Source organism: Hippocampus comes, unplaced genomic scaffold (assembly GCF_001891065.2).
Source record: "Hippocampus comes isolate QL1 unplaced genomic scaffold, H_comes_QL1_v1.1 scaffold36, whole genome shotgun sequence".
Lineage (NCBI taxonomy): Eukaryota > Metazoa > Chordata > Actinopteri > Syngnathiformes > Syngnathidae > Hippocampus > Hippocampus comes.
In genome coordinates, this window is record NW_017805695.1 from 1,681,876 (window position 1) to 1,708,948 (window position 27,073).

A 27,073-nucleotide genomic window follows, 5' to 3' on the forward strand; every position below is an offset into this window, starting at 1 on the left:
CAGAGTATTTTGATTTATTTTTCATCGATGTGGATTTGTCTTTGATCATAAAGTTGGGCTTTTGCAATAAAATGTTCCTTAGTTCCGAACCGTTTTCATTTTTAACTATTAATTAGTAACTATTTCATAAAACACAGATACAATAAGGTGACATTTGGTGCATCTTTCTGTGCCGTTATCTGGCAACGCCAGCAAAAAAAAAATCCGAAACCGGCCCCTCTCTCAGAGAACGGGATCATGGCGAAAAGGTTCGGTAAGAGAAAAATAGAATTGCAGGGTATTTAACCCAAAGTGGACAAACGATGGTTTTGTTTTTGTTTCTTTCAGCGCAAAGAAACGTCTGCTGTCAGTCTCATCTGTCAAGAGGCGGCTTCATTTTGTGTGGGTTTCTGGAAAACAATCCATTTTTACATTTCCGTACTCTTGCGGTCACCCTTTTTCTGTTCCAGACTGACCCCCGGCCCCCCCCGAGTATTTGTTCATATTTTGAATTTTTTAGTTATTTCGGGCCTTTATTTACTCCGATTTCCCCTGTTTTACATGTAAAACACATGAATGTTGAGCAATATTTTTGGAAGAATTTTTGGTTGTTTCAGATTTTTTTTTTTTTTTTAAAACAATGAGCGGTGAATGTTTTTTTGTCTGGATATGCCCTGCTTTTGGCTGGTGACCAATTCAGGGTGTAACCCTTCATCCAAAGTCAGCTGGAACAGGTTGCACTTTAGCGGCGATCCTATTAAGGTTAACCAGCCCCAGCAATGAGACCTCCAAATTTTGGGCTTTGGGACAACCAAGCATAATGACAAAATAATAATGATAATAATAATTAACAAAACATCGTGCTAACACATGCAGTTAATATGTAGGGTTGAAGTACTTAAGATCTGCGTTTAGATGTGGTCAGCATTAAAAATTCGGAATAAAATGTTTAAGTTAGGGCGGCCCGGTGGTCCAATGGTTATCGTGTCGACCTCACACGGCAGAGGTACCGAGTTCAATTCCAGCTCCGGCCTCCCTGTGTGGAGTTTGCATGTTCTTCCCGGGCCTGCGTGGGTTTTCTCCCGGTACTCCTGTTTCCTCTCACATTCCAAAAACACACATGGCAGGCTGATTGAACACTCAAAATTGTCCCTAGGTGTGGGTGTGAGCGTGGATGGTTGTTCGTCTCTGCGTGCCCTGCGATTGGCTGGCAACCAATTCAGGGTGTCCCCCGCCTACTGCCCGAAGACGGCTGGGATAGGCTCCCACACGCCCCGCGACACTTGTGAGGATAAGGCGGATCAGAAAATGGATGAATGGATGGATGCTTTCTTACAACTACTAGCTTTTGAAATTGAAGCACCTCAAAATCGTGTCACATTATTGCTCATGAAAATGCTCATTATTTTTCACATACTTAATTCCTTTATGAGCATGTTTGGATGGTTCTGGAGAAATTCAAATCCAATCAGTGATTTTCCAGATCTGTATGCCTCAGCTGTGACAAATTAAGACATCATGGAGAAAAATTAGTGGTTCAAAGTGTTCCCGTTTATAAAAAAAATAAAAAGTTTGTTCGAATCCCAACACTATCACAAATTTGAAACCTAACTGCCACTAATCTTGCAATGGCTAAATATTACAAGACCACATTAGTAACACATGGGATTGCAAACCTGTCTTTTTATTTTTTTTGGGCCCATAAAAGCTCTGTTCATCCGCAAGTCGAAGTGGACATTTCCTCCAGGCAAACCAACTATTCTGTTCACCGGGATTGATACATGGACAGACAGCTCACAAAATATTAAAGCTCCAGCCACAGCTGTGACTCACGCAGACCATAAAAGTCCTCAGCATTTCCTCCCTCACCGCTGCACTGCCACACAGTCACAGTATGTGGTGGGGATGAATGCTGGATCAGAGAGTTGCAAGCTTTTTGACCTCGAAGTATACAGAAAGAAACATTTTGACAAAGGGAGCTATTTTGGGGCCATTGCTGTCACGCACCTGAGCATCACTGTTTTACATTTAGAGGTAAAAAAAAAAAAATAGGTGCCAAAAATGCAGCTGTTTTCCTGTGATGTATTTAGGTGAAAGCTCCCCAAGCAAATAGAAATTCACTGTCAAAACTGTCACATATGAACAATTGCTCAATTTTTCTAGAACATGGTGGAATAAACAACACAATAGGTTTAAATCATGCAGAAAATAATGCTATGGTAAAGACTAATGGCTGCTTGTTACCCTGTATAAAGCCCGCACACAGGTATGGGCTATAAGTCTGCATTACGGTAGTATACAGTCTGTGACATCAAATTGAACCGGTGAGTCACTCTGCAATGACGAGAGTGAAAGAAAAAATAGAGAAAGAAAGAGAAATTAAAAAAACAAAGTGCTTCAGGAACATGATGCAAACGGATTAAAAGGAGTAACAGACACAAAGAGAGAGACAGAGACGAGGGCAAAGGAGCACTTTGAAAAAGCTGTTTTTAGTGCAGCAAATCAAGAATAATCCCCATTAAGGTAATTAGTGTTTCCAGAATTAGTTAAACAGTAACAATCTATAGACTATGTCCTAAACATAATGCATTGAATCCAGTCAGATTACATCCGCCAACGTATCTATCTTGAAACTGAAAAATGGAGTGTGCTTGAGTGTGCAATCCATGTGTGGTGTGTTTACAATGAGATCAAGAGAATGCTTGGCAGGAGATCAGCCTTTTTCAGCCCCAGGATCCCACATGGAAAACACTCGCACTCTACGTGCCAGGGGGACAACACAATGCTGCGCAGTCAGAGAAAATACAACATAGAGTGTTCACAACTTTATAATGGTACCTCAACTTACGAACTTAATTGGTTGCGTGACCCCGTTTGTAGCTCGAAACTTTTGTAAAAATTTGTCCATGCTTTCCAGCCCCCAAATTCTGTTTACGTTTTATGCTATATAGATATACATTTATTGAAGAAGGAAGAGTGGGTTTGTTTTTGGCATGTGCCTTGAAACACTTTTTTGATTTTGGTCATCTTTCCTTTTCTCTCTGTTTGCCTTTTGGTTTTCGCTACGTGTATAGAATCTTTCATATTTGGTGTCGGTACTTAACATTCAAATACTGTGGGGACTGTATTTTTGTTGCACATAATAGCGAAACTGAGGCCAGTCATTAGCTAAGAATGACCACACTTTTCCAAGTACCGGTAGTGCTTCTGTCTTTTCAGAGCCCCCGAGCCATTCCGATCTAACTTTACTAAAGAGCATTTTCACAACTCAGTTGGCCAAAGTGCTCAAAGCAGCAGAACATACAGAAGAAATAAAAAGGATGTAAAGTGTTGAAAGAGTCATTAGACAGCTGTTTGTAGGCCGAGATTTGTACTTTACCATTTGAATCACTTGAAATATACAGTTTATGACAGCAGGTTCACGACAATTGAATAATAAATATATCTATAATTAATACCATTTCATGACCAAGAGATGAACATGCCTGAACGCACATGGTACTGCCTGACAAAATGAGGGCCATTTGGATAAACAAAGACAATTTATTTCAATTACCGTATTTTCTGCTCTATAAGGTGCTTCGGAGTATAAGGCACACCTTCGATGAATGGCCTATTTTAAAACTGTTTTCATAAATAGGGCGCATCGCATTATAAGGCACATAGAATAGAAGCTACAGTAGTGGTGGCGGTTCAGTTATGCATCCACTAGATGGAGCTATGCTAAAGGGAATACAATACAATACAATACAACTTTATTTATATCGCGCTTTCACAACCGCTGCAGCTGTAACAAAGTGCTTTCCAGAACATTTAAAATACTATGTCCAAGAAATCAGAATATGGATCCATATATAAGGCGCATCGGATTAAAAGGCGCACTGTCAGCTTTTGAGAAAATGTCATGCTTTTAGGTTCGCCTTATATGGAGAAAATACGGTAGTTACTCAGCCAGTGCAATCAAGCGTGTCTTCCAGTAAGTAAATCACAGATTAGTATGACATGCAAATATATGATTTTCCATACACTGTTTCAAGCAACCCTTAATACTGAGCCATCATGACTGCAGGAATTGAAATGTAGGAAAATTTGGATGTGAAGGAATTATGACTGAGAACCAATTAAGGTTTGTACTCATATTCAGAAAGTAAAAATTTCAAGAGAACAAAAATGTTTGACAACTAGCGACAATATCTCTATTGTATTGGTTAGTGGCAGATGCAAGCAATGTAAACAGTAAGATGGTTGCTCAAAAAGTGAAGTGAAACAGCGCTACAAAACTTCGTTGCTAACTTTGGAGTAGTCTGAACACCAGTAAATGCCCACTACTGTGGGCACACTTAACCAAACAATTAAAGGATACTTTGGTGAAAATCACCCTCGATAGCAAAAAGAAAAACTCCACCAAAAAGTTCAATGTTTGGCCTTGGAAGTGAAACGGAAAATCAAGAGCTGAGCAGCACAGTCAAAGTAACATTTTAGTACCCACAAGTATCCCCACAAGGCTTACCTGGTTCGGTGCAGTTTTTGTCAAGCTCTGAGAAGAGCTTAGACTGGTTGTCGTAGAAGTCTTGTAGAAGGTGACGACTCTCCCACCTAGGGTCATCGAGTAGCGTGGAGGCTGGAATGTGGTATGCTGAGAGAGTCAGAATGAGATAGAAAAAGAGGAAGAGATGAGTGTCGATGATTGCAGTGAGACAAAAAGACTTTTGCTGTTTGATGAATAATATGCCGCCTCAACAATCAACAGCAACGAAAAGAACGACGACGATAAAAGACACTGGACTTCAGTCACTAACCGTGTGTGCGAACCAAGTTGTGCGCCAAACATGTGTACGCACTTTTTAATCCTGTTGAATTTGTGCATATTCTGTAAAAAGAACCTCAGACTATGCATGCACTCAAATAATGATGGATCAGCCTGAGAAAAAAAAGACATCAAATATAAATTATTTCTTGATGCACAACGTATCGAAACTGCAGGTATTTATACAATCTATAATATTCATTGTAATGACAACTTAAATCTGCCATTTACTAATGACTTGACCAATGTCCTAAATACACTAACTGTTAAGGACAGGTCTCATCACTTTCGAGTGCATGCATGTGCTTATGATTGAATCCGTTGCGGTCTGTGCGTCCGCAGATCACGCAGCCGGAAATAACACCAATCAGCTTGCATTTCCAAACAACTTGTGCAGTGTTTTTTATTTTTTGTTATGCATGTTTATTTCAGCATTCTCCACTTAAAGTTCAGACATATGGAAATAATGGCTATTGTTATAATATGTTGTCAGGTTCCGTATTCTACGGTGGCCCTGAGGTGCAAATCACAAAAACAAATAATAAAACAAACAAACCGGTAATTGCAAACACAAATCAAAAATGGAAAAACAAAACAACAGCAAAACAAACAAACAAACAAACAAAAACACACAAAATTGCAACAAACCAAAAGACTTAACACAACAGCAAATCAAACATAACAAAAACAAATAACTAAACAAACTCAAAAAAGGTCATCACACACACAATTTAAAAACACAAAAAAAAATACAAAAAATGAAAGAATAGCAGATCAAAAATCACCAAAAAATGGTTAAAACAAACAAAAAAGTAATAGCAAAAACAAAACACAAAATACAACAGCAAATCAAAAATCACAAACAGAATAACAAACAAACAAAAGAAAACCAATCGCAAGCAAAAAAAACAAAACAAAACATATTACACGAAAGACTCGAACAGCAAATCAAAATTCACACAAAAATAAAATTAATCACAAAGAAAAAACAAAACCTCAAAACCAAAACATATGAAGTGATTCTGTGTCACTTCAAGTGAAAACACCAGCTAGTATCTAATTTAGGCAGAACAGCAAAAAAAAAAAAATCCATGTAAAATTAACAAATCAAATATGTCAGAACTCAACCTAACAAAAATGCATTTTGCAGTTGAAGAAAAGCAGCTTATTCTCAAAATAAAGGCCAATTATTACTTCTCATGCACATAAATCCCAATGAACATGGGACACAGTGTTAATTGACATTCCGTGAATACTCCTAACCCTCCCGTGACCCACAGAACAAAAGGAGACGACATATGCACATAGTGCCATCACACTCCTGCCGGAGCGCTCATATGGAGGCATGCAGAGCTCTGTGAGGCCAATCATTCCAGTTCATTCATGTAGGTCACTGTATTCACAAGCAGCCCTCTTCCAATCCACTCCTCCCTCGCCATGCAACAGGCCTCAGCACAGGCATGGAGCTTCCCGAAATAGCACCACTCCACACTATATTTATCCGAACATGATAGATTTTGCAAATACATTGAAGAGCAGGATGTTTCAGTGAAAACTGCTTTAAAGGGCAGCGACGGCAGTATGACAGTGGGAAGAGATAAGGCTGCATGAGAGTGGAAAACCATGCATATGCGATATGGATATGGGTGTTGAATATTGCGATATTTATTCATTCATTCATTTTCCGAACCCCTTTATCCTCACTAGGGTTGCAGGGGGTGTTGGAGCCTATCCCAACCGTCTTCGGGCAGTAGGCGGGGGACACCCTGAACCGGTTGCCAGCCAATCGCAGGGCACACAGAAACGAACAACCATTCGCGCTCACACTCACACCGAGGGACAATTTTGAGTGTTTAATCAGCCTGCCATACATGTTTTTGGAATCCGGGAGGAAACCGGAGGACCGGAGAAAACCCACGCAAGCACGGCGAGAACATGCAAACTCCACACATGAAGGCCAGAGCTGGAATTGAATGCGGTACATCTGCACTGTGAAGCCGACGTGCTAACCACTCGACTACCGGGCCGCCCTGCGATATTTATATTATTGAAATATTTAAACCACAGCTCGTATCCAACCAGTCTCTCACCATACCTCACAACCTGACATCTGTATTTTGGCCTATTTCACTGCCACTTCTCCTCCCGCCTTCTCCACCTCCTGTTGGTGGTGATTAGCAAAATTTGCCTGTCACTGGGAAGGATTGCACCTCTACCGACCGTGTCGGGTCTGCCTGTTACTGTGAAGGATTTCGCATCTACCAACGGGGACAGGTCCTGAGGAGAACGTTTTCCCCAGAAATATTTTGCAGCACTTCATTTTCTTATGCTGTTTGAACTCATTTTTGATTGTATCGTCTCAAATCATGTGATTAATGTTGCCCACTCAACATCTTTTGCATCCTGGTCATCCAGATAGAATCGAATAGTTTTAGGGGCCAAGAGACCAGAACTGTTGGCGTGCAAAGCTCACTAAGACAGTTGTGATTAAGGGCTAGCTTGAATTAACTTTTTTTCTAAACAGATACAGCACCCCTGTGCCATTTGTTATATTCTGTTTTTTGCTTTATGGTATAGTGAGCATAGTGTTATTTAAAGATCAAAATCCTTTGCCTGTGAGGCTCGCAAGCAGAAACGTAAAATTTGATGAGGGCACTACATATCTTCTGTTTACGCGATATGTTTTTGCAGGTATTGTATGAGACTGGCAGATTGTGTTTGTTATTATCTGAGGAAAATCACAAGTCACAAGCATACAGTGGTTCTTGCATTGTGTACAGTTATACAAAGAGAACCCGAGGGTGAAATCTGCCAAGCTGCATCAGTGCTTGGCTGCCCAGGCGTCACGTCCTCTTATTATACTGTATGTTCTTTGTCTTTGACCCAGTGTCCCTATGACATAAGCAGAAGACTACGATATGACATGATCAAGGTCAAAAGACAATATATTGTCACACTAACTGTGCCATTGCGAAGGCCATCGACACGGTCCATTTAAATGGACAACTATTCTTAAATATCTCTTTATTCTTGAGTGCAGTAATCCCTCGCTATAACGCGTTTCATCTTTCATAGCTTCGCTGTTTCACAGATTTTTTTCCGTGCATTTTTTTTTTAACAGTGCATTGTGTTCTGCATCCTGACTGGCTAAGGGACTGTATAATAATGTCAATAGTCTCCCAAATTTTCTTGCCAAATTTTCTCCGTGACAAAACCCAAAATGTCCACAAAATGTTCTGTACAGTATTTCTAAAAACTCTCAGTTGTTTGTAAGAAAACGTTTATATCTTTGTTTGTTTTTTTTTTTTAAATGCTTGGCCCTGAAAAAGTTTATACAGTATTTTATTGTATACATAAGAGATGTAAAAAATAAAGGTGACTACAGTTTCATTTATCACTGGTTCTTTTTGGAATGGAAGCCCAGCGAAAAACGAGCGATTACTGTACACAATTATGCCAGGGATTGTACATCATTGGATGAAATTGGTTGAAAATTGTTCTTTACGTATTTCATTGGCCTTGTTGTGATGCATTTAATATTGCAGTCTTAAATAAAAGACAACTGGAGAAAAAAAATTGCAGAACAGCAAGAGGCGTCCTCCACTTGAACTGAAGCCATGAAGAATTGCACTGCATCATTGATTTGAAGAGGTCTAAACCAAGCCACAAGAAGCAATAACATTGCAAATCACAATCTCACTGGTAAATATACCCTTTTAGCACAATTGTGACACTTTTGGTTGTTATAAATTAGCACTGAAGCAAGACCTCAATCGAGAATGCATATACAGTACATATGACTTGATTGTTGGAGTTTACGAATAATAATACAAACACAGACTACTGTAATGTGAAGACTAAAATGTGTGCTAAAAATCACTGTGGATTGTGTGTGTAATTTGATGGAGCTCCCTTTTGCTGTAAAATATATATAATAGAGGGATTTGTTTTTTTTTTCTTTTTTTTATCTGCATGACTCTCCCACCCTCAAGTTTTAGGCCAATCATGCAGTTCATGTGCCTCAGATGAGAGTGTGTAGGAAAACTCGTGGGAAATTATTAATATCAAGGGTATTTTTAGTCCTCATATTTCTATCAATACCGAACAAACACATTGTTACCCTCGTAGCATTATACTGTATTTCCCCACCACAGTGTCCTATATTGGGAGGAGTCCCTTGCGTATACGTCCAAGTCGACCCCATAATGTCAAATAGCACGGCTGCCCATCGCTCCTCAAAGTCATCCTTAATTAGCTGCTTCATCTTCATTAGTGCTCTTTGACAGATATGTTCATGCGTGAGAGAATATGAGTAGGTATATGTGTTTATAGAGGTGCTTTTGATTCCTTGCACACCACAGAATTTTTGTTTGGCAAGTGTGGCAGATGTGTGTATTATTGAAGGGTTGTGAATAAACGTAATTTGTGATCAATCTACATCTTGGGACTGTTGACAGTATCTTCCAAGCTAGCTGTATCCTTGTCCCAAGAGAGGATAAAAATAAGTCCGAGTTGGTGTGTAGAATATTGTCACTCTCTCAAAGATGCAACTCATGATAAAGCATCTGAAAACTGACCTTAATAATTTGGTTCAATTCACATTTTGTTTGGCTCAGTTTTATAAGTGAAACATTATAAAACAAATATAGTGCCCGTACTCTGGCTGATATGAGAACCTTGAGTACTGATGATACTGCTGACAATGTACATAAGTTTGTGTTGTGTTTTTGGCACTCACCACTTCTTTAGAAGATTATCCTCAAAATATTATCCATTCCATTCATCAATTTTCTGATCCGCATTATCCTCACAAGGGTCGCAGGGCATGCTGAAGCCAAAAAATATGGCTTGGTATTTAATTATAGTCGGCTGTAACAACGCGTATTTTAAGGAGGAGTTTATGGAACCCTACATTACATTAATTATTGTTTTCCACATACATATGCATCTTAAAATTAAATAAAAAATTAGTCTGTAATAAATCAAGAATATTAAATCATTCTGTGACGAGGCCCCCCAAAATTTAACAGACTATAATACTAGTTGTATTTGCAGTCTACCTAATTTAGATAAACCTCCAGCTATGGTAGGGACCTTATGCTTTTGTTAGTCTCTTTTAACCCCCCGTCTGAATGAAAATGGATAAAAATAATTGATTAGGTTAACCAGCAGCTCAAGCACCTCTAATGAAAAAATGAAACATACTAAATAACAGCGAAATTACATTACTTGAAAGTATACAACTGAGAGCAATCATTGATCATTTTAATGTGAATTTACACAGCATGCTTTCAAGTCAATCAGAGTCAATGTGATTGAATCATGTGCCACACTGAACAGTTTTGTGTGTCGTTTCACACGTATGTTGATGCGAAGTCAATGTCAACAAGATTTCACTCGTTGCACAGGTTCCCCATCTCAATGCAATAGTAGGATTTGCAATATAGTTAGTTTTACTTTTAATGTTTTGTGATAGTTAAGGTGGTGTAAAATTCATACACACTGTCATGAATGCTTTCTTGGAATTAATTAAAACCTGTGCTGATCAGGTTGATGAGGCATTGAGCTCCGGCATTTCCTGCTAGCCTTGATATCAGTAATGTCAATGTAACTTTGAACAGAGAATAAATTATATTTCCACGAATAAGGATGCATACATACCTAATGCCCTATTTTGGTAGACTGTGCTTGGCGGTGCGCTTGGCGTAAAAATGGGCTTCACTTCATGCCGGCGGAAGTTTGTCTCGTGCAGGGGTGCTCAACCTTTTATGACCAAAGATCGACTTTTTGATCAACCAACCTCCCGCGATCGACACACACTTACACACGCATGCCCTGATGAGCAATTGCCATAACGGCCCCGAAGATGAACGAAACTGAAAAATAGAATAGACACAAAAGTTTGTGAGTTTGTGAACAGGAAATCACTGCCTACCTAAGTACAGACCTGACATGGAGGCATGGGATACACTTTTGCAGCGTGTTAACGATCATAGCTCACGTGTACTGTTTTAAAATGCTTCTCCCGGTACTCAAGATTCCCATTCTTTGCCATTGCCCTCGGTGAATTTCATGAAACAAACTCTGAATGATAATAATAATAACAATAAAAGATAAATTGCAGCAGTTCTGATCACAAGCTGCAATTCCAGACTGCTGACCGCTAACAACTTCCGGTCACGTGCCACTGTAGGTTAAAGATAACCTGCTTTATTTTTGTTTCTTTTATAAATACTTTTTGTGAAAGTGAGACTGATAGAATCCTCACAGTGCAGTGTGCACTAACACAAAAATATGTCATATTAATTACACGCACACAGACACATATTTTTTTTTTTCCCCTCTACACCGCTCGCGATCGATTTTGGACCAGTCCGCGAGCTACCGGTCAATCGTGATCGACGTATTGGGCACCCCTGGTCTAACGTGTTTGTCTAGCATGTTTGTAGATGCGTTACACGTCTTCGGGCATTCTGGCACATCGAGTTGACTTGCCCCCCGACTCATCTGACAAAATGGTAACAAAGTAATCTGCACTCGGCATAAAAGGTGGTGCATCGTCATTTTTGGGCCAGGGTAATGGTCTAGTTCAGCGTGCTTGTGAATCTGTTAGACCTAAGTTGGGAACGAAAATAGGGCCAATGGTGTCATTCTAAAATGCAAAAAAATATCAAAGGTTCATTCACACAATCTATTCCTGTCCTTCATCAGTCCATCCCTCCATTTTCAATACCGCTTAACCTGAAGAGTGTCGCGGGAGTTGCTGGAGCCTTTCCCAGCTGACTTCGGATGAAAAGTGGACAAACCCCTGAATTGGTCGCCAGTCAATCACAGGGCACATACAGAGACCAACAATCATACACACCCACATTCACACCGCCACTGAGTGGGAACCGATCCCATGCTGCCCACACACAAGTCAGGCGTGTGTACCTCTACACCAGTGGTCCTCAACTAGAAATGCACGGCGGTCATGGGGAGCAGGGCTATATGCCCATTTAGTATGGTTAAGCCAAGCTTATACAAATCAACACTCCTCACAACCAACCAATAATGGGGTGCATGAAAATAACAATTATTCACTTTGCCAGTACACAGCAAATAATGAGAGGTATTGTGTTGAGGCACAGGAACTCTTTTATTTTGTTAAGTTGTGCCTGCTTAATAATAGAAATAGCCCTTTTAGGGAAATAAGACATTTTTACTTTAACTTTGTTAAACAGTAGTTGTCTTTTTTTCCCCTTAATTTAACAAAAACAAAACAAAAAACTCATTTTACCAAAATAAATACTAAACAGTGCTGTTCTTCCACTAAAGGAGAATGCAATGTTTGAGACATGCAAATATTATTTGAGGACGCCATTGTGATGTTCATTTACCATGTTGCTGTGTTCTGCTGTTAAACAGCTGCAAAGATCCCCGGGTAGACGGGAGCAAAACTGCACACAATCGAAACCTCCCGCGATTCGTCTTGTCTAATTGTCTGTGTGCAGCTCTCCTGGACTGAAGCTGTGAGCACAACTGTGGCGTCGCGCATGCGTCTGTTTCCTGACACAATCATCCATTTTGAATGCGTGTGTGTTGGGATAGACGCGTGCTGACGCTTATGTATGGGCACACCTTAAGTTCAGAGGAGCCAATCAGCGCATCGTTATCGCCGACATGCCCTGCTCAGCCAGGGTCTCCAGTTAGTCAAACATTATACAACACACAGTCGCGCTGCTGCGGTCCTCTGCAATACATCTGTTAGTGCACGCAAAGAATAAAACGGATAATTTTAACAAGCGATCGCGGTAATGCGCAAATTATAGTCCACAAATATAAAATGTATAACGTAAAAATCACTTTATAATTTGTTATTTTATACAATTTGCCGAGGGTCCGGACAGAGGAGGTCCGGACAGAGGAGGTCGGCGGTCCGGTCGTGGATCGCGGTCCGCCAGTTGAGGAAGGCTGCTCTACACCATCAGCGACTTGAAATTCCTGACCTTTCCAGTAGAAATTCAAATAGCACAGTATTCAGGCCAATTGTGTCCTTTTAACATCCTAAGCCTTAGCCATGCAATTTGCCATGAACATCCACAAGAGCATGAAGGACTTTAAGTGACACTGCACAAAGAACTATTCTCACTTCATCACAATACAGTCATTATTAACTGTATAGTTATCATACTGTATAATTCAATATCATAGTGATAGGTTCTTCATATCTGTAGAAATAGGCACTTATGTTGGCAAGTGAATATCATTACTGTTATCAGTGTATGCCTCACAGGCTGTATGTACTGTATACTCCAATTACTCATCATTCACTTCCGGTTAGATGGATTCTGCCTTTTGTCACCTTGTGCTTTTGACATGTAATGGCACTAAAATTGAATCTAATTTAATCATATGTAATCGTATCTAATGGCATATTGAACGGGGTCAAAAAAAGCAAAAAAAACTTGACATCGCAAAGAGCAAACCATGCTGTGCATGTAAAAGGTTGATGTCATCTTCTTCGCTCATGTCTCTCACATCTCCATGCCACAAGGGTCTGTCTTAATGGTCAAGGAACTCCCAGCACAAAGATTATAATTCATGTTTTCTGTTTAAAGATCGCTGCTTGCCATGCTAGATGGATATGTTGGAGCTGCAAATATTGACGTAATCTTCCTGCAATTGCAAGGATACAAATAGAGAAAAAAAAAAACAACAACATTCACACTCACATTCACACCTATGTGCCATTTGGAGTCGTCAATTCACATGCATGCTTTCGGAATGTGGGAAGAAGCTGCAGTAACCAAAGGAAACCCACGCAAGTGCACAGACGACATGCAAATTAAACTTATTTTGTTTCCATTGATGGATGAGAATCAGAATTACCGGTTTGTTTATTCATCAAGTACATTAAAAACACACAAGGAGTTTGTAGCCCTACCTTTTACCTAAAAAAGGGCTTTTCTAATCACTCGCATCTTATGCCTCTCCGCTAATGTCTCACACGTACTGTACATACTCACACATTACAAATTCGAGACAACCAGATGGCTCAATTCACCCCCACTCACCGAGGAGTATGATTAATCAGATTGGCGTAATTAAAAGCTTGATGGGTTTCTCTGACCGCACTTAATGCAGGCAAATAGAATTGTGTTTTCATTGTTCAGGTGTACAAAAGGGCTCTGCAGACTAATCGCTGTAAGAGAGCTCTGAGTCAGTGTCTGGCACCTGAAAACATTTTTATTAAGAGGGAATTAAGGGATAAAATGCATTGGTTAATATCAGTTTTTGCCCCTGATTTGGAATTTAAAAAAAAGGAGATGAATAAAAAATGTAACAAAGCAATTCAATGGTTTCATCCATATTAACGCGGCTGATCTGGGATGATGAAATATTACACTACACCTGAGAGGTGCGTGGTAAAATAAGGGTATATTCAAGGATTCCTTTGCTCTTTCTATAAATATGAACTGACAAATATTTGTTTTGTTGGTTGCAAACAAATATTATGCAGCACCCACCAAGAATGGAGATAACATGCAATGCGTGACGATGAATGTGGGAGCCTACAGTAGGTTTACGCATCCTGTCACTGTCCTTAAGAAAGAAACACAAGAATGGATATTTTGACATGTCTGCATTGCTAAATGTAGTAGCGTGAAGTATGGCGGACTAACAAACACTGCAGCATCATCAAAATAATCCAAATAAAAATAAATCGGATCTTAAATGCATTTACAAAAAAAAAATGAAAGAGTGATGCCAAAGAATTACGCTTGATTTGTATCGTAATTACATTCATGAGCATATTTAGCAGTTACTTGTTATGGATGACATCAGCTGTGTCATCCCTTCTTTTGAAAGGAGTACAACCCAAATTTCCACAAATTCTCCAAAGCAGCGATTTGTGAGAGCAGAATTTGGATTAAGAGCATGAGGGAGGACTGAATTGTGAGCATAAGCGATTTGAGCAAGAGGAATTGCATAACAACATATGAGCAAACTAGAGATTCACAGGCTTGTGATCAAAGCTGCTGGCGTCCACTTTCGACAGCTGGAGGGCTCTTGACACAAATTCAAACTCAGAGAGAAAACACTGAACCAAGCATACATGTCATTTAGCCCTTTATTTGTACTCTATTGAATATTTGTCATCGATCCAACGAATTTCAGGCCACTCCATGTACTCCTGATGTAGGTTCACTGGGTATTGATGAAAACATCTCGCCTAGCAAATGAAAGGTGAAATACCTTGAACCCTTTTAAGGAGACAACTTACAGTTAGGTTCACTGAATATTCAAAAAAAATGTCCATCAGTGACTATGACTCTCTCACCCTATATGAGCTCTGTGATTAACTGGTTACGAGGCCAGTGTGTACCTTCCTTTTTGCCTGGTTTGGCTCCAGCTCATCCATTTGCATTTATATATTTCATATCCGTATTTGTGACCAGTTCTCATTGTTACAGCTGCAGCGGTTGTGAAGGCTCTACACAAATTAAGATGAATTGTATTGTATTGTATTGTATTTCCTTTACCGTACCACCATCTAGTGGATGCATAGGGCAACCGCAGCCACTATTGTACCTTCTATTATGCGCCTTACATATGAAAACAGTTTTAAAATAGGCCATTCATTGAAGGTGCGATTTATAATCCGAAGGGCCTTATAGTGCAGAAAATACGCTATTTATTATGCCTGATTGGTCCTTTTCTGAGTAGTTCACTGTGCTATTTTATGTTATTGTACATTTGTGTCACTGTTGAATAAAACTGAAATGAATGAAAAAAAAAAGTATGTTCATAAACGGCTGAATGACTCTTACCTTTGTTATCAGTACCAGTGATTTGAAACTGACAATTTAAAAAGAATGAAAATAATAGAAATGAAAATAATGGTTGCCGGTCCAAGAACAGCGTGTCCTTTTCTCAACTTGTCCGTGACACATCAAAGGTTGGGGACCCCTGGTCTAGAGGGCAGCCAGTGCAAGAAATGAGCAGAGACAGTGTGAGGGAGGTCGATAAAAACAGCTGAGTTTAAGTTAATAAAAATGGCTGATGAAAGATCTGATTGGCTGGTAACTTTAGAGAGTAACCACTCACATTGGCTGCTGATCAAAAATGATAATTTCGAACCCTGGCCGTGGGAGATCATCAAGAATGCAACTTCACTTAATTTGTCTTAAAATGTTTATATAACAATTACACGTACATGTGTTAATCTATCAGTGCCAGAGACATATGGTGACAGGCAGAACAATGAAATTCTCTTCCATTAGAAGGCAGAAGGTAAAATAACTCATTCATAAACAGCATAATTCACGGCTTTCTGCAAGTAAATCAGCTTTATGTTCAATTTAACAGGCCCAAATTACACACTGAGTAAAAATGAGTGCTTCGGAAGATGAAAAAAGAAGCCTGTAATCTCTAAAATCTTCTGCAGTTATAGTCCTTTCTTCCACTCTTGTCTCATTTTATGTCACTGTGGATCCCAGAATACACATTGCAGGTACAGAAATAGGGTTTGGATTAGATGATGGATTAGCCAAGGCATATTTGGGGAGAAGGAGTGACTGAAGAGGGAGAGAATTAGAACTAATGTGCACAGTGAAAATGAATACACAACATGGCCCACAGATACAACGTCACATCCATCACAACGCACAGATTGTATTTATTTGTCAGTGTGTGTCTATGTGGCAAACTTGCAGAGTGAGTGTTCCTGACGACGCGCAATAGCGTGAACAAAAATAGGTAAATGGTGTACATACATATACATATAGAATTCATTTTACGGCCATCAAAAAAAAAAATTCTTTAAAGGGTGTGTCATATACAAGCACTACCGGGTTTTTTCCGGGTACTCCGGTTCCCTAACATATTCCAAAAGCATGCATGATAAATTGATTGAACATTCTATATTGTCCCTGGGTGTGATTCTAAATGTGAATGGTTGTTTGTGTATGTGTGCCCTGTGACTGGCTGACAACCCGTTTAGGGTGTACCCCGCCTACTGCCCGAAGACAGTTGGGATAGGCTCCAGCATGCCCGCGACCCTCCTGAGGATAATGGCTGGATAGATGGATCAGACTTTAACACAGTCATCCCATGCATGCTATCTTATCCTCTGACTAACACCGCCCTCTCCAACGGGGTGCTGAATTTACTCACAGACACACCCCAGAAAGTCAGAGTTGGCATCGGGGCATCAGGCACGAGGATTTAGCACAAGGACCCCCCCAAGGTTGTGTGCTCAGCCCTCTCCTGTACAGCCTCTTAACCCATGACTGCATCTCCTCTCAGGATGACACCAATATCATCAAGTTTGCTAATGACATGACAGTTATTGGCCTGATCATGGGTGGAGAAGAGACAGCCTATGGAAATGAAGTTGCTCAGCTGGTGTCCTGGTACCATGAAAATAATTTTACTTTAAATGCTGTAAAGATGAAAGGTTGTGGTTATTGAAGCAGAAAAAAAGAGCAGTTTGAACTGACTATGGACTCAGGTGTAGACAGTGAAAACCTTTAACCCTTTCAGGGACAGCGGTTACTACAGTGGACAGCTTATCAGGTTATCAGGTTACAGGTTATAATTATTCGTGCATGAAAGGTTTAAACTCCTCGAGAGCCACGTCGGCGATGACCTCACATGGACCCACGACACATCAGCAGGAAGGCTCAACAGAGACTGTACTTTTTGAGAAAGCTGAGAAAAGTTGGAATTCTCTCAAACCGCTCAGCAACCTCGACAGAAGCACAGTGAAGAGCATCCCGATCAACCTCATCACAGTCACAGTGGTGTGGGATCTGGACAACACAGGACTGGAAGGTTCTCAGGTTTGTCATTAAAACTGATTCGCACGTGGGCCTCACAATGCAGAGGTGCAGGGTTCGATTTCCGCGCTGGCCTTCCTGTGTGGAGTTTGCATGTGTCTCCCATCTACTGCCCCAAGACAGCTGGTATAGGCTCCAGCACGCCCCACGACCCTTGTGAGGATAAGCGGGTCAGAAAATGGATGGATGGATGGATGTCAATCATATTCTTATGGTAAAGACTTCTTTCTCATTCAAAACCGATGAAATACAGAAAGTCAAGTTTTCCTCACATTTCTGGTTACATTTGCAAATTTATTGCGATATAATCACACAAGGAGTCAGCCATTCTGTGCCATGTGGCTCGGGTGGTAGAGTGGTCAACTCCCAACTCAAAGGTTGGATGTTTAATGCTCAGCACTGACCAATGACCATGTCATTGTGCCGTTGAGCAAGACACCGATCACCCAGTTTCTCACGATGCTGTGTCATTAGCAGGTGAATGAGAAGACGGTTCAACAGCTTTCGATAGTGAGTAAAAGCCCATTCACCATTTTAGTCATATAATTTAATTTTGAGGAATAATTACTAATTGATCTCAGTATTTGTACTCAAAATCATTGTATTTCATTATTCAAATTTAGTCTTTTTTACCTTTTATGCTATTTTTATGAGTATAGGGAGAATAGCAATGCAAGAACATTACTCACTGTTACCACTGTGTTTTTACTTGGTATATGTATGCTTTTTTTTTTTTTAATGAACGTTATCCATGAGTCAGATGTTCAGTCTCCAGAATGGTTACGTCCCTCTGTCGCATTTCTTTTCAGTAAGACCAGTCAAGGCCAATTAATGTCAATCAAAGGACTATAAGTGAATGTGCCTCATGCAGTGTGATATTCAAGTGTTCTCTACTCACCCACACAGTGATACAATGGGAAAAAAAGGCTTCAGGAACTCACACCTGCAGCTATTTAGGCCAAGGTAATCGTTGGCATTGAATGATTTTTGAAACATCCATTTACTATAGCGCTTATCTTCACTTTTCCCAGCTGATGTCGGGTTGGAGTCGGTGTATACCCTGGACTGTTTGCCAGTCAATCTCAGGGCACGTGTCGACAAACACCCATTCACACTCAGAATTTGAAGTCTTCATTGAAACTAACATGCATGTTCTTAGAGTGTGGAAGAAAAAAATGTTAGCCAATTTTAAAGGTGTGGAGTCTGAACAACTACAATGTTCTTTGTTAACTACTTTTGTCAATGCCAAAACGCATGCGATCAATTTCGAGGATATATCCTTGATTTGGGTTTATTTAAGTGACACAGATGAACATAGAACATGGCAAGACTTTGCGTGGTACTACTGCACAATGGTACTCCTACATTACAGAAAGTCTTTCAATACTGTCTTTGTTTATCGTAGTTGCTTGTAAATACTTTGCGTGGTACTACTGCACAATGGTACTCTTACATTACAGAAAGTCTTTCAATACTTTCAATACTGTCTTTGTTTATCGTAGTTGCTTGTTATTGCAATACTAGTGCAGCCTATATTACCGGAGACAAATTCCTTGCGTGTTCTATGCACATACTTGGCCAATAAAGATGATTCAGATTCTGATTCTTATAAAATTGGAGAGAAACATACAGTAAATAGGAGAGTAGTTGCTTAAAAGTCATTTCACATACTCCATTCTATAGTGGGGGTAACTTATTTCTAATATTGAATGTAAAATACAAGTAATAATTGGAGGTACCCGGGTAGTTCGTTGACCTACCTGTTGCGTAGAAGCAGAAAGAGAGAGAGAGAGAGAGAGAGAGAGAGAGAGAGATGAGGAGAGCAAAACAAAGTGACACAGAAGAATGGTAAAATAGGGAAAGGTTGTTTGTGTCTGTTCTGCTGGCAGGGATGCAGCAGAATTCGCCACACGGTTTTGTGTGCAATGAGGTCCTGGAGGGTTCACTGCTAGCCCAGTGAACATAGAAAAAGAGAAGGATGCAATTTTAAAGTTTCTATGGTTTCATTTAACTTTGTAGGATGACATCTAGAAATGTAAAATATGAATCAACTCAGTTGTTGTTTAACATCATTATTGGAGAATGTCTGGAAAAAAATATAAACTACAGTGGTGCGAGTGCCCCAATTTCCCAACCAGCCTTCTTTGATTTCTTTTGCATGCGTAGGCGGTTTTAGAGGTTGGCAAGGGGTAGCGGCTGCCATCTCCATCAAATGCATTGCCACCCCTGTTGCCAACCCTACTGTTGGCAATAATTATATCAATACTAAATTTAAAATTAATTTTAATTTAAAATAATTAGTGTGTATACAAGCGTTTTAATAGCCTGTTTAGAATTTGAAATTAGAAATCTTGATGGGTTGCCCCAAGCATGCTCAAGTGGACATTGGGTTCCTGCTGCAATTGGCCCTGCTACCACAGACGATCTCAGTGTTGCCGTTTTGCCCGCTTAAGGCACCCTCCACCATGTTGACTGTGTTTCTTGACGATGTTTATGAATACTTGCTTGGTTATGAACATTTGTTATGGTGATTTCTGGTGGGTCTTGTGTGGTGACCCACAAGGGAGAGACATTCAATTCACCAGGAAGCTTGAAGAGAAGGGAGGGACATGTTTCTGGGTTCAAAGGGAAGCCTTACATGAAATGGTTGAAAGTGAGTCGCTTGCTCTGTAAAGTGTCAACTTTGTTGTTGAGGGTAAAAGACTTGACCTGACTTACATCCCCTTGTCTCGTCATTTACTGCATCTCCACAATATCATGAAACGCACACACTTGTTTTGCTTGCTAGCTCCTCTCTCTCTCTATATCTCTCTCTATATCACACACACACACACACACACACACACACACACACACACACACACACACACACACACACACACACACACACACACACACACACACACACACACACACACACACACACACACACACACACACAATATGAGAAACATAACAAATTTAACTTCAGGGTGTAAATTGGTCAACACATACACAACACTGTGTAGTGTTGCAGTAAAACGAACAGGTCTTGTGAGATGCCAGCAAATCTCAGGATTAACTCGACAATGATGATGACCCTCTATCTGTTAACGGAAGCCATTGTCACATCCGAAGGTTGGGCGCAAATCTCTGTCCTCACTCAGGATAACACTGCACGGCTAAAAAGACAGCAATTTGACATGTCTGCTGCGTTTAGGCAGTAATGCGGTAGGTTATTGGGGAAGAGAGTTATCTTCTCATCTTATACATTCATCACCGTGGCCAATCCACCACAGTCATCAAAACTAAGAATAATATAATGAAGTTTTACTGTACAGCTGTTGGTTAACTTGTTATTACACTTATATGACAGTTAAAGCTCCTTCTTAACCTCCATGTTTATGTGTTATTGATACCTGGCTATCAATACCAGAGCATTCCATTCCCCAAAAAGTTTATGACTCCACATGCAAGCCTTTGTGCCAACATAAGACACCTGGGTGAATATCTTTCACTTACAAACCCAATTCCAATGAAGTTGGGACATTGTGTTAATCATAAATAGAAACAGAATATAATGATTTGTGAATCATTTATATTTAATTGAATATACTACAAAGACAAGATATTTAATGTTCAAACTGATGAACTTTATTGTTTTTTGCAAATAATTATTAATTTAGAATTTTACGGCTGCAACACATTGTAAAAAAAGCTGGAACCAGGTCACATTTACCACTGTCTTATATCACCTTTTCTTTTAATAACATTCAATAAACATTTGGGAAATGAGGTAACTAATTTTTGAATCTTGGTTGATGGAATTATTTCCCATTCTTACTTGATGAACGGCTTCAACTGTTCAACTGTCCAGGGTCTCCATTGTCGTATTTTACGATTCATAATGGGCCACATATTTTCAATGGGGGACAGGTTTGGACTGCAGGCAGGCCAGTCTAGTACCCACACTCTTTTGAACTTTGTGTCCAAAACAGTCCGGATCGTTCTTTTCCTCTTTGGTCTGGAGGACACAACGTCTACAATTTCCAAAAAGAATTTGGAATGTGGACTCGTCAGACCGCAAAACCCTTTTCCACTTTAAATCAGTCCCTCTCAGATAAATTCAGGCCCAGAGAACCCGACGACATTTCTGAGTGTTGATAAATGGCTTTTGCTTTGCATAGCAGAGTTTTAACTTGCAGTTAGCATATAATTGACAATGGTTTTCTGAAGTGTCCACGAGTCCATTTGGTGATATTCTTTTCACACCGATATTGGTTTTTGATGCAGTGCAGTGCTGCCTGAGGGGTCAAAGATCACCGGTATTCAATGTTGGTTTTCGGCCTTGCCGCTTACATGCAGTTCGACTAGCTTTTCATGCAGTTGTTGACAAAGAGGTAAACCTCATCCCATCTTTGCTTGTGAATGACTAAGCTATTCAGGGAAGCTCCTTTTATATCGCATCATGGCATCAACCTCTTCTGAATTGGTCTGTTCACATTGAGATGTGTGTTTGAAGAGCATTCCTCAACTTTCACAGTCTTTTTTGCCACCTATCCAAACGTGTTGTGTTCGATCATAGGCCCTGGCCTTCCTGCGTGGAGTTTGCATGTTCTACCCATTACTGCGTAGGTTTCCTCCGGTTTCCTCCCACATTCCATAAAAACATGCACGGTAGGTTAACTGATCACTCTAAATTGTACGTAGGTGCGATTGAGAGTCTGATTGTTTGTTTGTCTTTGCCCTGCGATTGGCTGGCAAGTCAGGGTCTACCCCACCTACTGCCCGAAGTCAGCTGGGATAGGCTTCAGGACGCCCGCGACCCTCCTGAGAATAAAGCGCTTCAGTTAATGGATGGATGGATATTACACTTGGGTGAATAAAAACTCTTAACATTATTAACACGTCACGTAAATCACTTACTCCTGACTTGACAAGCAGTCAAAAGTGCACACAAATCATCTTCGTAGCTCCTCTTACTAACACAAAGAATACATATTTAATTCATCGACCCACAGCATCTATGCAAAAAACCCAAACCAGTTACACTTGAAAAATTATAACATTTCCGTGAGTTTGCTCTGCCTGTGGCGATGGCTCTGAGGAAGGTGACACCTCACATGGCCATGATGCTCCATTATTGAGCTTGCACTTCAGTTTTCTTGTTATGTGAATGTGAGCCGTGGATGCATGAGACTGTCTGTGCAATTATTTTATTAATGAAGTGAGAGATACCGTAGTAGTGGTCCCACAGTAAGAAAAAAAACAAATGCATCGATGAAAGATACTGACAAGTGGTGATCGAATTAAAGTGTAGCAATCTCAATTGTAATTAAATCAATTCAAAGCATGTGCCATATTCCTCCTTTCACGTTAATAGCACACACGCGTCATCTCCATATTTTCCTCTCCTTCACCTGCCTTGTCTAACCCATTTATTGTTCTCAAATTCCGCCTCACTCTGTTTCTGTCTCTTCCTTCTACATCTCCTTCATCCTACTGTTCCTTATTTCCTCGCCTTCGCTGTCCCCACATGATCCCGTTCCTCTCCTCAGCACTCACTGCACTCTTGTCTGTTTTCCTTTTTGTCTAATTCTGTTCCTCTGCTCTGAGTCCCAAGGCTTTGTCAGTGCAAAGTGCTCCATCTGTGTCCCCCTCCCTCCCTCAACCCATCCCGCTAGCAAACACAAAGAAGGAGACGCAACAACCAAAGGTTTGAGTTATGCAATCAGGTAATGGCAGCACTAATACTCATACCAAGCAAGCATTTCTATACCATTTATTTGTCTTTCACGTTTGTCACAGATGGATGAAAAAGAGACTTAAGCTTGAGTAGCAAAGTTCAGAGGGCATTAAAACCTGTAGATAATAGCCGCTCATATGGCTAATCCCTCGGTCATATTGAGCTTTTGTCATTTGTGTGCATAGAATTTCCCTTTTTATTTCAGGCGGGGGGAAATACGACAGAGGAATGGATTTATGTACATCACTACTGTAGTACATTTTTTCAGGCAGAGTTAAGTAAACATCCTTACATAATAATGCCGTTACGTGTAAACACACACACACACATACACACACAAACACACACACACACTCACACTCACAACAGAACATTTTCTTTCACATGGCATAGGTTTCACTCAAATATAACACATTTTAGACTAACAACTTGTCATTAGTAACATGGTCTTCCAACAGTCTTGCCACACACGTAGTTCAAGTCTGACGACAAGTAGAGACGTACAGTACCAGCGCAGATACCGATACTGGTTACAAGCATCACAGCATAACCATTTAGAGGCCCATATCACAATTAGTCTATCAGTCCATTTTTTACCACATCTCAAATTAAGGGTTACTGACTTTGGGTGAGTGAGGGCGTACAACCAATCTGTCACAGGGTACAAATAGACACACAGCGGTTCACACTCAAATTGACATCGACGGGATACTTTCTGACTCACCATGTATGTTTTTGTAATATGTTAGGAAGCTGGAGACAACAGAGCCCCTTATACAAGAATTATCACAATATGCATACCCAACACAAAAAAGCATGATGTGGAATTGGAACTCCAAACCCAGAGTGTGAGCGGCTAGTCAGAATTAGTCACGTAATAAACATGTATGCAGAAATAACTTGTGAAATTCAGTTTCACATTCAGTTCAAGATATTGTGGGTGTCACTGTAGGGTTAATCTTGACCGTGAATGCTTCAAATCAATCTCCAGAAAATACTGTCTTCATAAAACAGTAGGCCTAGGTGTGACAGTTCGGAATTTACACAATCTAAAAAAAAAGATCCATTCCACCATTAATTCTTTACCGCTTCTCCTGTTCCGAAATAATCAATTCTTGGATTAATTTGATCATAGATGTCAATAATCAATAATTAGATATAGTAAAAGTGGAATGTGCAAGTGCAGCAGTCAATGTGGCTTATAGAGAGTGACAAAATTGGTTTGCGAATTTGGCTTAGCCAATTAGGGGTCCCCACAGCGAGTCACTCACATGCATTGAAAAAAAACGGTGTGTTGAATTAACTCAATTTTATTTTTTCAAGTGTCTGCACCCAATGGAATCAACTGGATTGAGCTACATTAGATGCATGGTCTACTTATCTGGATGTGGAAAATTGAAAAGTAATTGATTAAACTCAACATTCATTTTTTCATCACTGACCAGGATTTGAACTGGCACTGTCTGCATGAAGCAAGTACCGCTATACTATACTAACAATACGAACATGTCGATGCTATTGCGTGTGACAAGTACTGAACATGCCTTCTTGCACAACAACAAACAATTGAGGCTCAACATGTCTGAAAGTAGAGCAACAGCATGTCAGCTAGTGCTGACTGTTATTTGTTGCGACAAGTAAAGTGACTTTATAACCACTGTTGTGTCCCAAGACACCTGGGGTGCCACAAAGTAATTTGCAAACCATTAATAAAAGGGAGCGCCGTTACAAAAAGGTGCATAAGTAGGAATAGGAACCGCTGTGATAAGCCTGATCAATGAATAACTCTCACTTCTATTTGTTTTGTATGACTAAAAAAAATGATTGAAAGACAGCATGTAAATCACTCACACGTCTTGGTGGAAGCCTGAAGCACAAGACAAACAAGAATTCACAATCACCGATGGCAAGTTAGAATATTTAATTTACCAAACATGCATATGTTGAGGTAGTGGGAGGAGGACAAAGTATCCAGGAAAAAAAAATCACAAAAACGGAAACTGCCAAAAGACTAACTGCCAAAAGACTAACTGACATGCATGTAACGGTGAAGTGAGGTAAGATTATTAGCCATTGTAATATGAGCCTTTAATCTCGCTTTTGCTAATTTCCAAAGCAATGGACAGACTTTTTGATTCCTGCTTCCAAATGAAATGCCGTTCACACAGAATACCCTCGTGTTTGGGAAAAGTCAACAATATTCAGAGAGGGAGCCAATATCCTCTGCACATAATCGATTGTTGTCCTCTGTTAATATTTAGGTTGCACACTCGGAGAGCGAGTAGTCTCACATCCCAACCATGAAAACCGATGTTTAATCTCTGCCTAAATTGTAATTATTAATATTTTAAATCCAGACCAATTTCACCAAAGATGTAATTTTTTTCCATCAACAACTTTTTGGGGTGATCTTCTGACTAAATAATGTGAGGAAAAAAAACACTGAAAAAAATAGGTCTTGACAGTTGCCGCATCCAAATGTGTCAGCTTGTTGGAGACCTCAGAACAATCCTCACCATTTGTCTGATGCTAATGGTTTGTATATTATTATTATTATTATTATTATTATTATTGTTAATATTATTAATAATATACACCCTTCTTCAATGCCAAAAGTCCTCAGAAGGGCCATGAGTCATTTATAACCTATTCCATCTGACATTAGTTGACACATATGCCCCGGACTGGTCACCAGCCAAGCGTAAGGCACATATTGACAAACAATCATATTTCCACCTATAGACGATTTAATCTTTTATTTAAGCTTTTATGTTTGTTTTGGGAATGTGGGAGGATGGTTGAGAAACCAGCATGTGGAGAGCATGCATGGTTTGAGATTTGAACGCAGAACCTCTCGACTGTGAGGCAGGCGTCCAAACTATATCCTGTGTGCAATAATAATAATAATAATAATAATAATAATAATAATAATAATAATAACAACATACGAGGTTATAAAATAAAATACAAATCTGATTTTTGAGCAAATAGTAGACAATCATGATTCATGAAACGCTTGACATTTGCAGCCTTCGAACATCCTGTGAGTCTTTTCCCCCAAACTCCACATGACTTCATGTTGTACGTGTTTCTCACCTTCTTTCTGTGTCACATTCTTGAGCCCAACAACCAGTCCCAGCAGAAACCCCATGAAGCACATCTGTACAGCGAACAACTCCTTTCGCTTTCTCCGCCTGCCTTTACCCCTCCGCCGGTTCAGCATCACACCTACTCCTACGGTTGACTCAGGCATCCCTTCTCCCACCACGCGGGCCATGGCGCTCTTCTTTCGGCGAGCGTTCCGGCAGGTCCCCGGGTGGTGCAAATGTATGAGATTGCGGGGAGGAAGACAGCGAGAGATGAGCTGTGAGTGAGATGGAGTTACTCGGCGCTGGCAGATGTGAGCGACTTGTCCATGGACTCTGACGCCACACAAAATTAATACATCCCAGCTACATCCGGTATTGACCTTCAGAATAAAAGGCAAAATGACGTTACCTCTACGAATGTACATTATCGTAGAATAAAATACTATACTACACTCATTGTAGTTGAGCAATATGACGACGTTGTTGTATTGATTTTGCCATTTCAAATATCATATACTGAATGACATTTCTCTCTTACTTTCAACATGCAATGTTGCCTTGGGATAGGGATACGAATTGAATTCATTACCTGACCACACGGTAACGCAAAACATTTTTCCCCATTGAAACGAATGGCAATGCTATTACC

The 27,073-nt window shown here is 40.1% G+C and overlaps 1 protein-coding gene across 1 annotated transcript in view; it reads right to left on the bottom strand.

The window, feature by feature from the left end:
* Positions 1-26,757, bottom strand: part of slc24a3 (solute carrier family 24 member 3) — a 69,319-nt gene extending 42,562 nt beyond the window's left edge. The window contains exons 1-2 of the mRNA XM_019882012.1: positions 26,432-26,757; positions 4,490-4,615 (exon numbers count right to left, since the gene is read on the bottom strand). Of these exons, the coding sequence (XP_019737571.1) occupies positions 4,490-4,615; positions 26,432-26,612 (307 nt within the window). The 5' untranslated portion in view covers positions 26,613-26,757. The remainder of the gene's footprint in view (positions 1-4,489; positions 4,616-26,431) is intronic.
* Between the last annotated feature and the right edge of the window lie 316 nt (positions 26,758-27,073).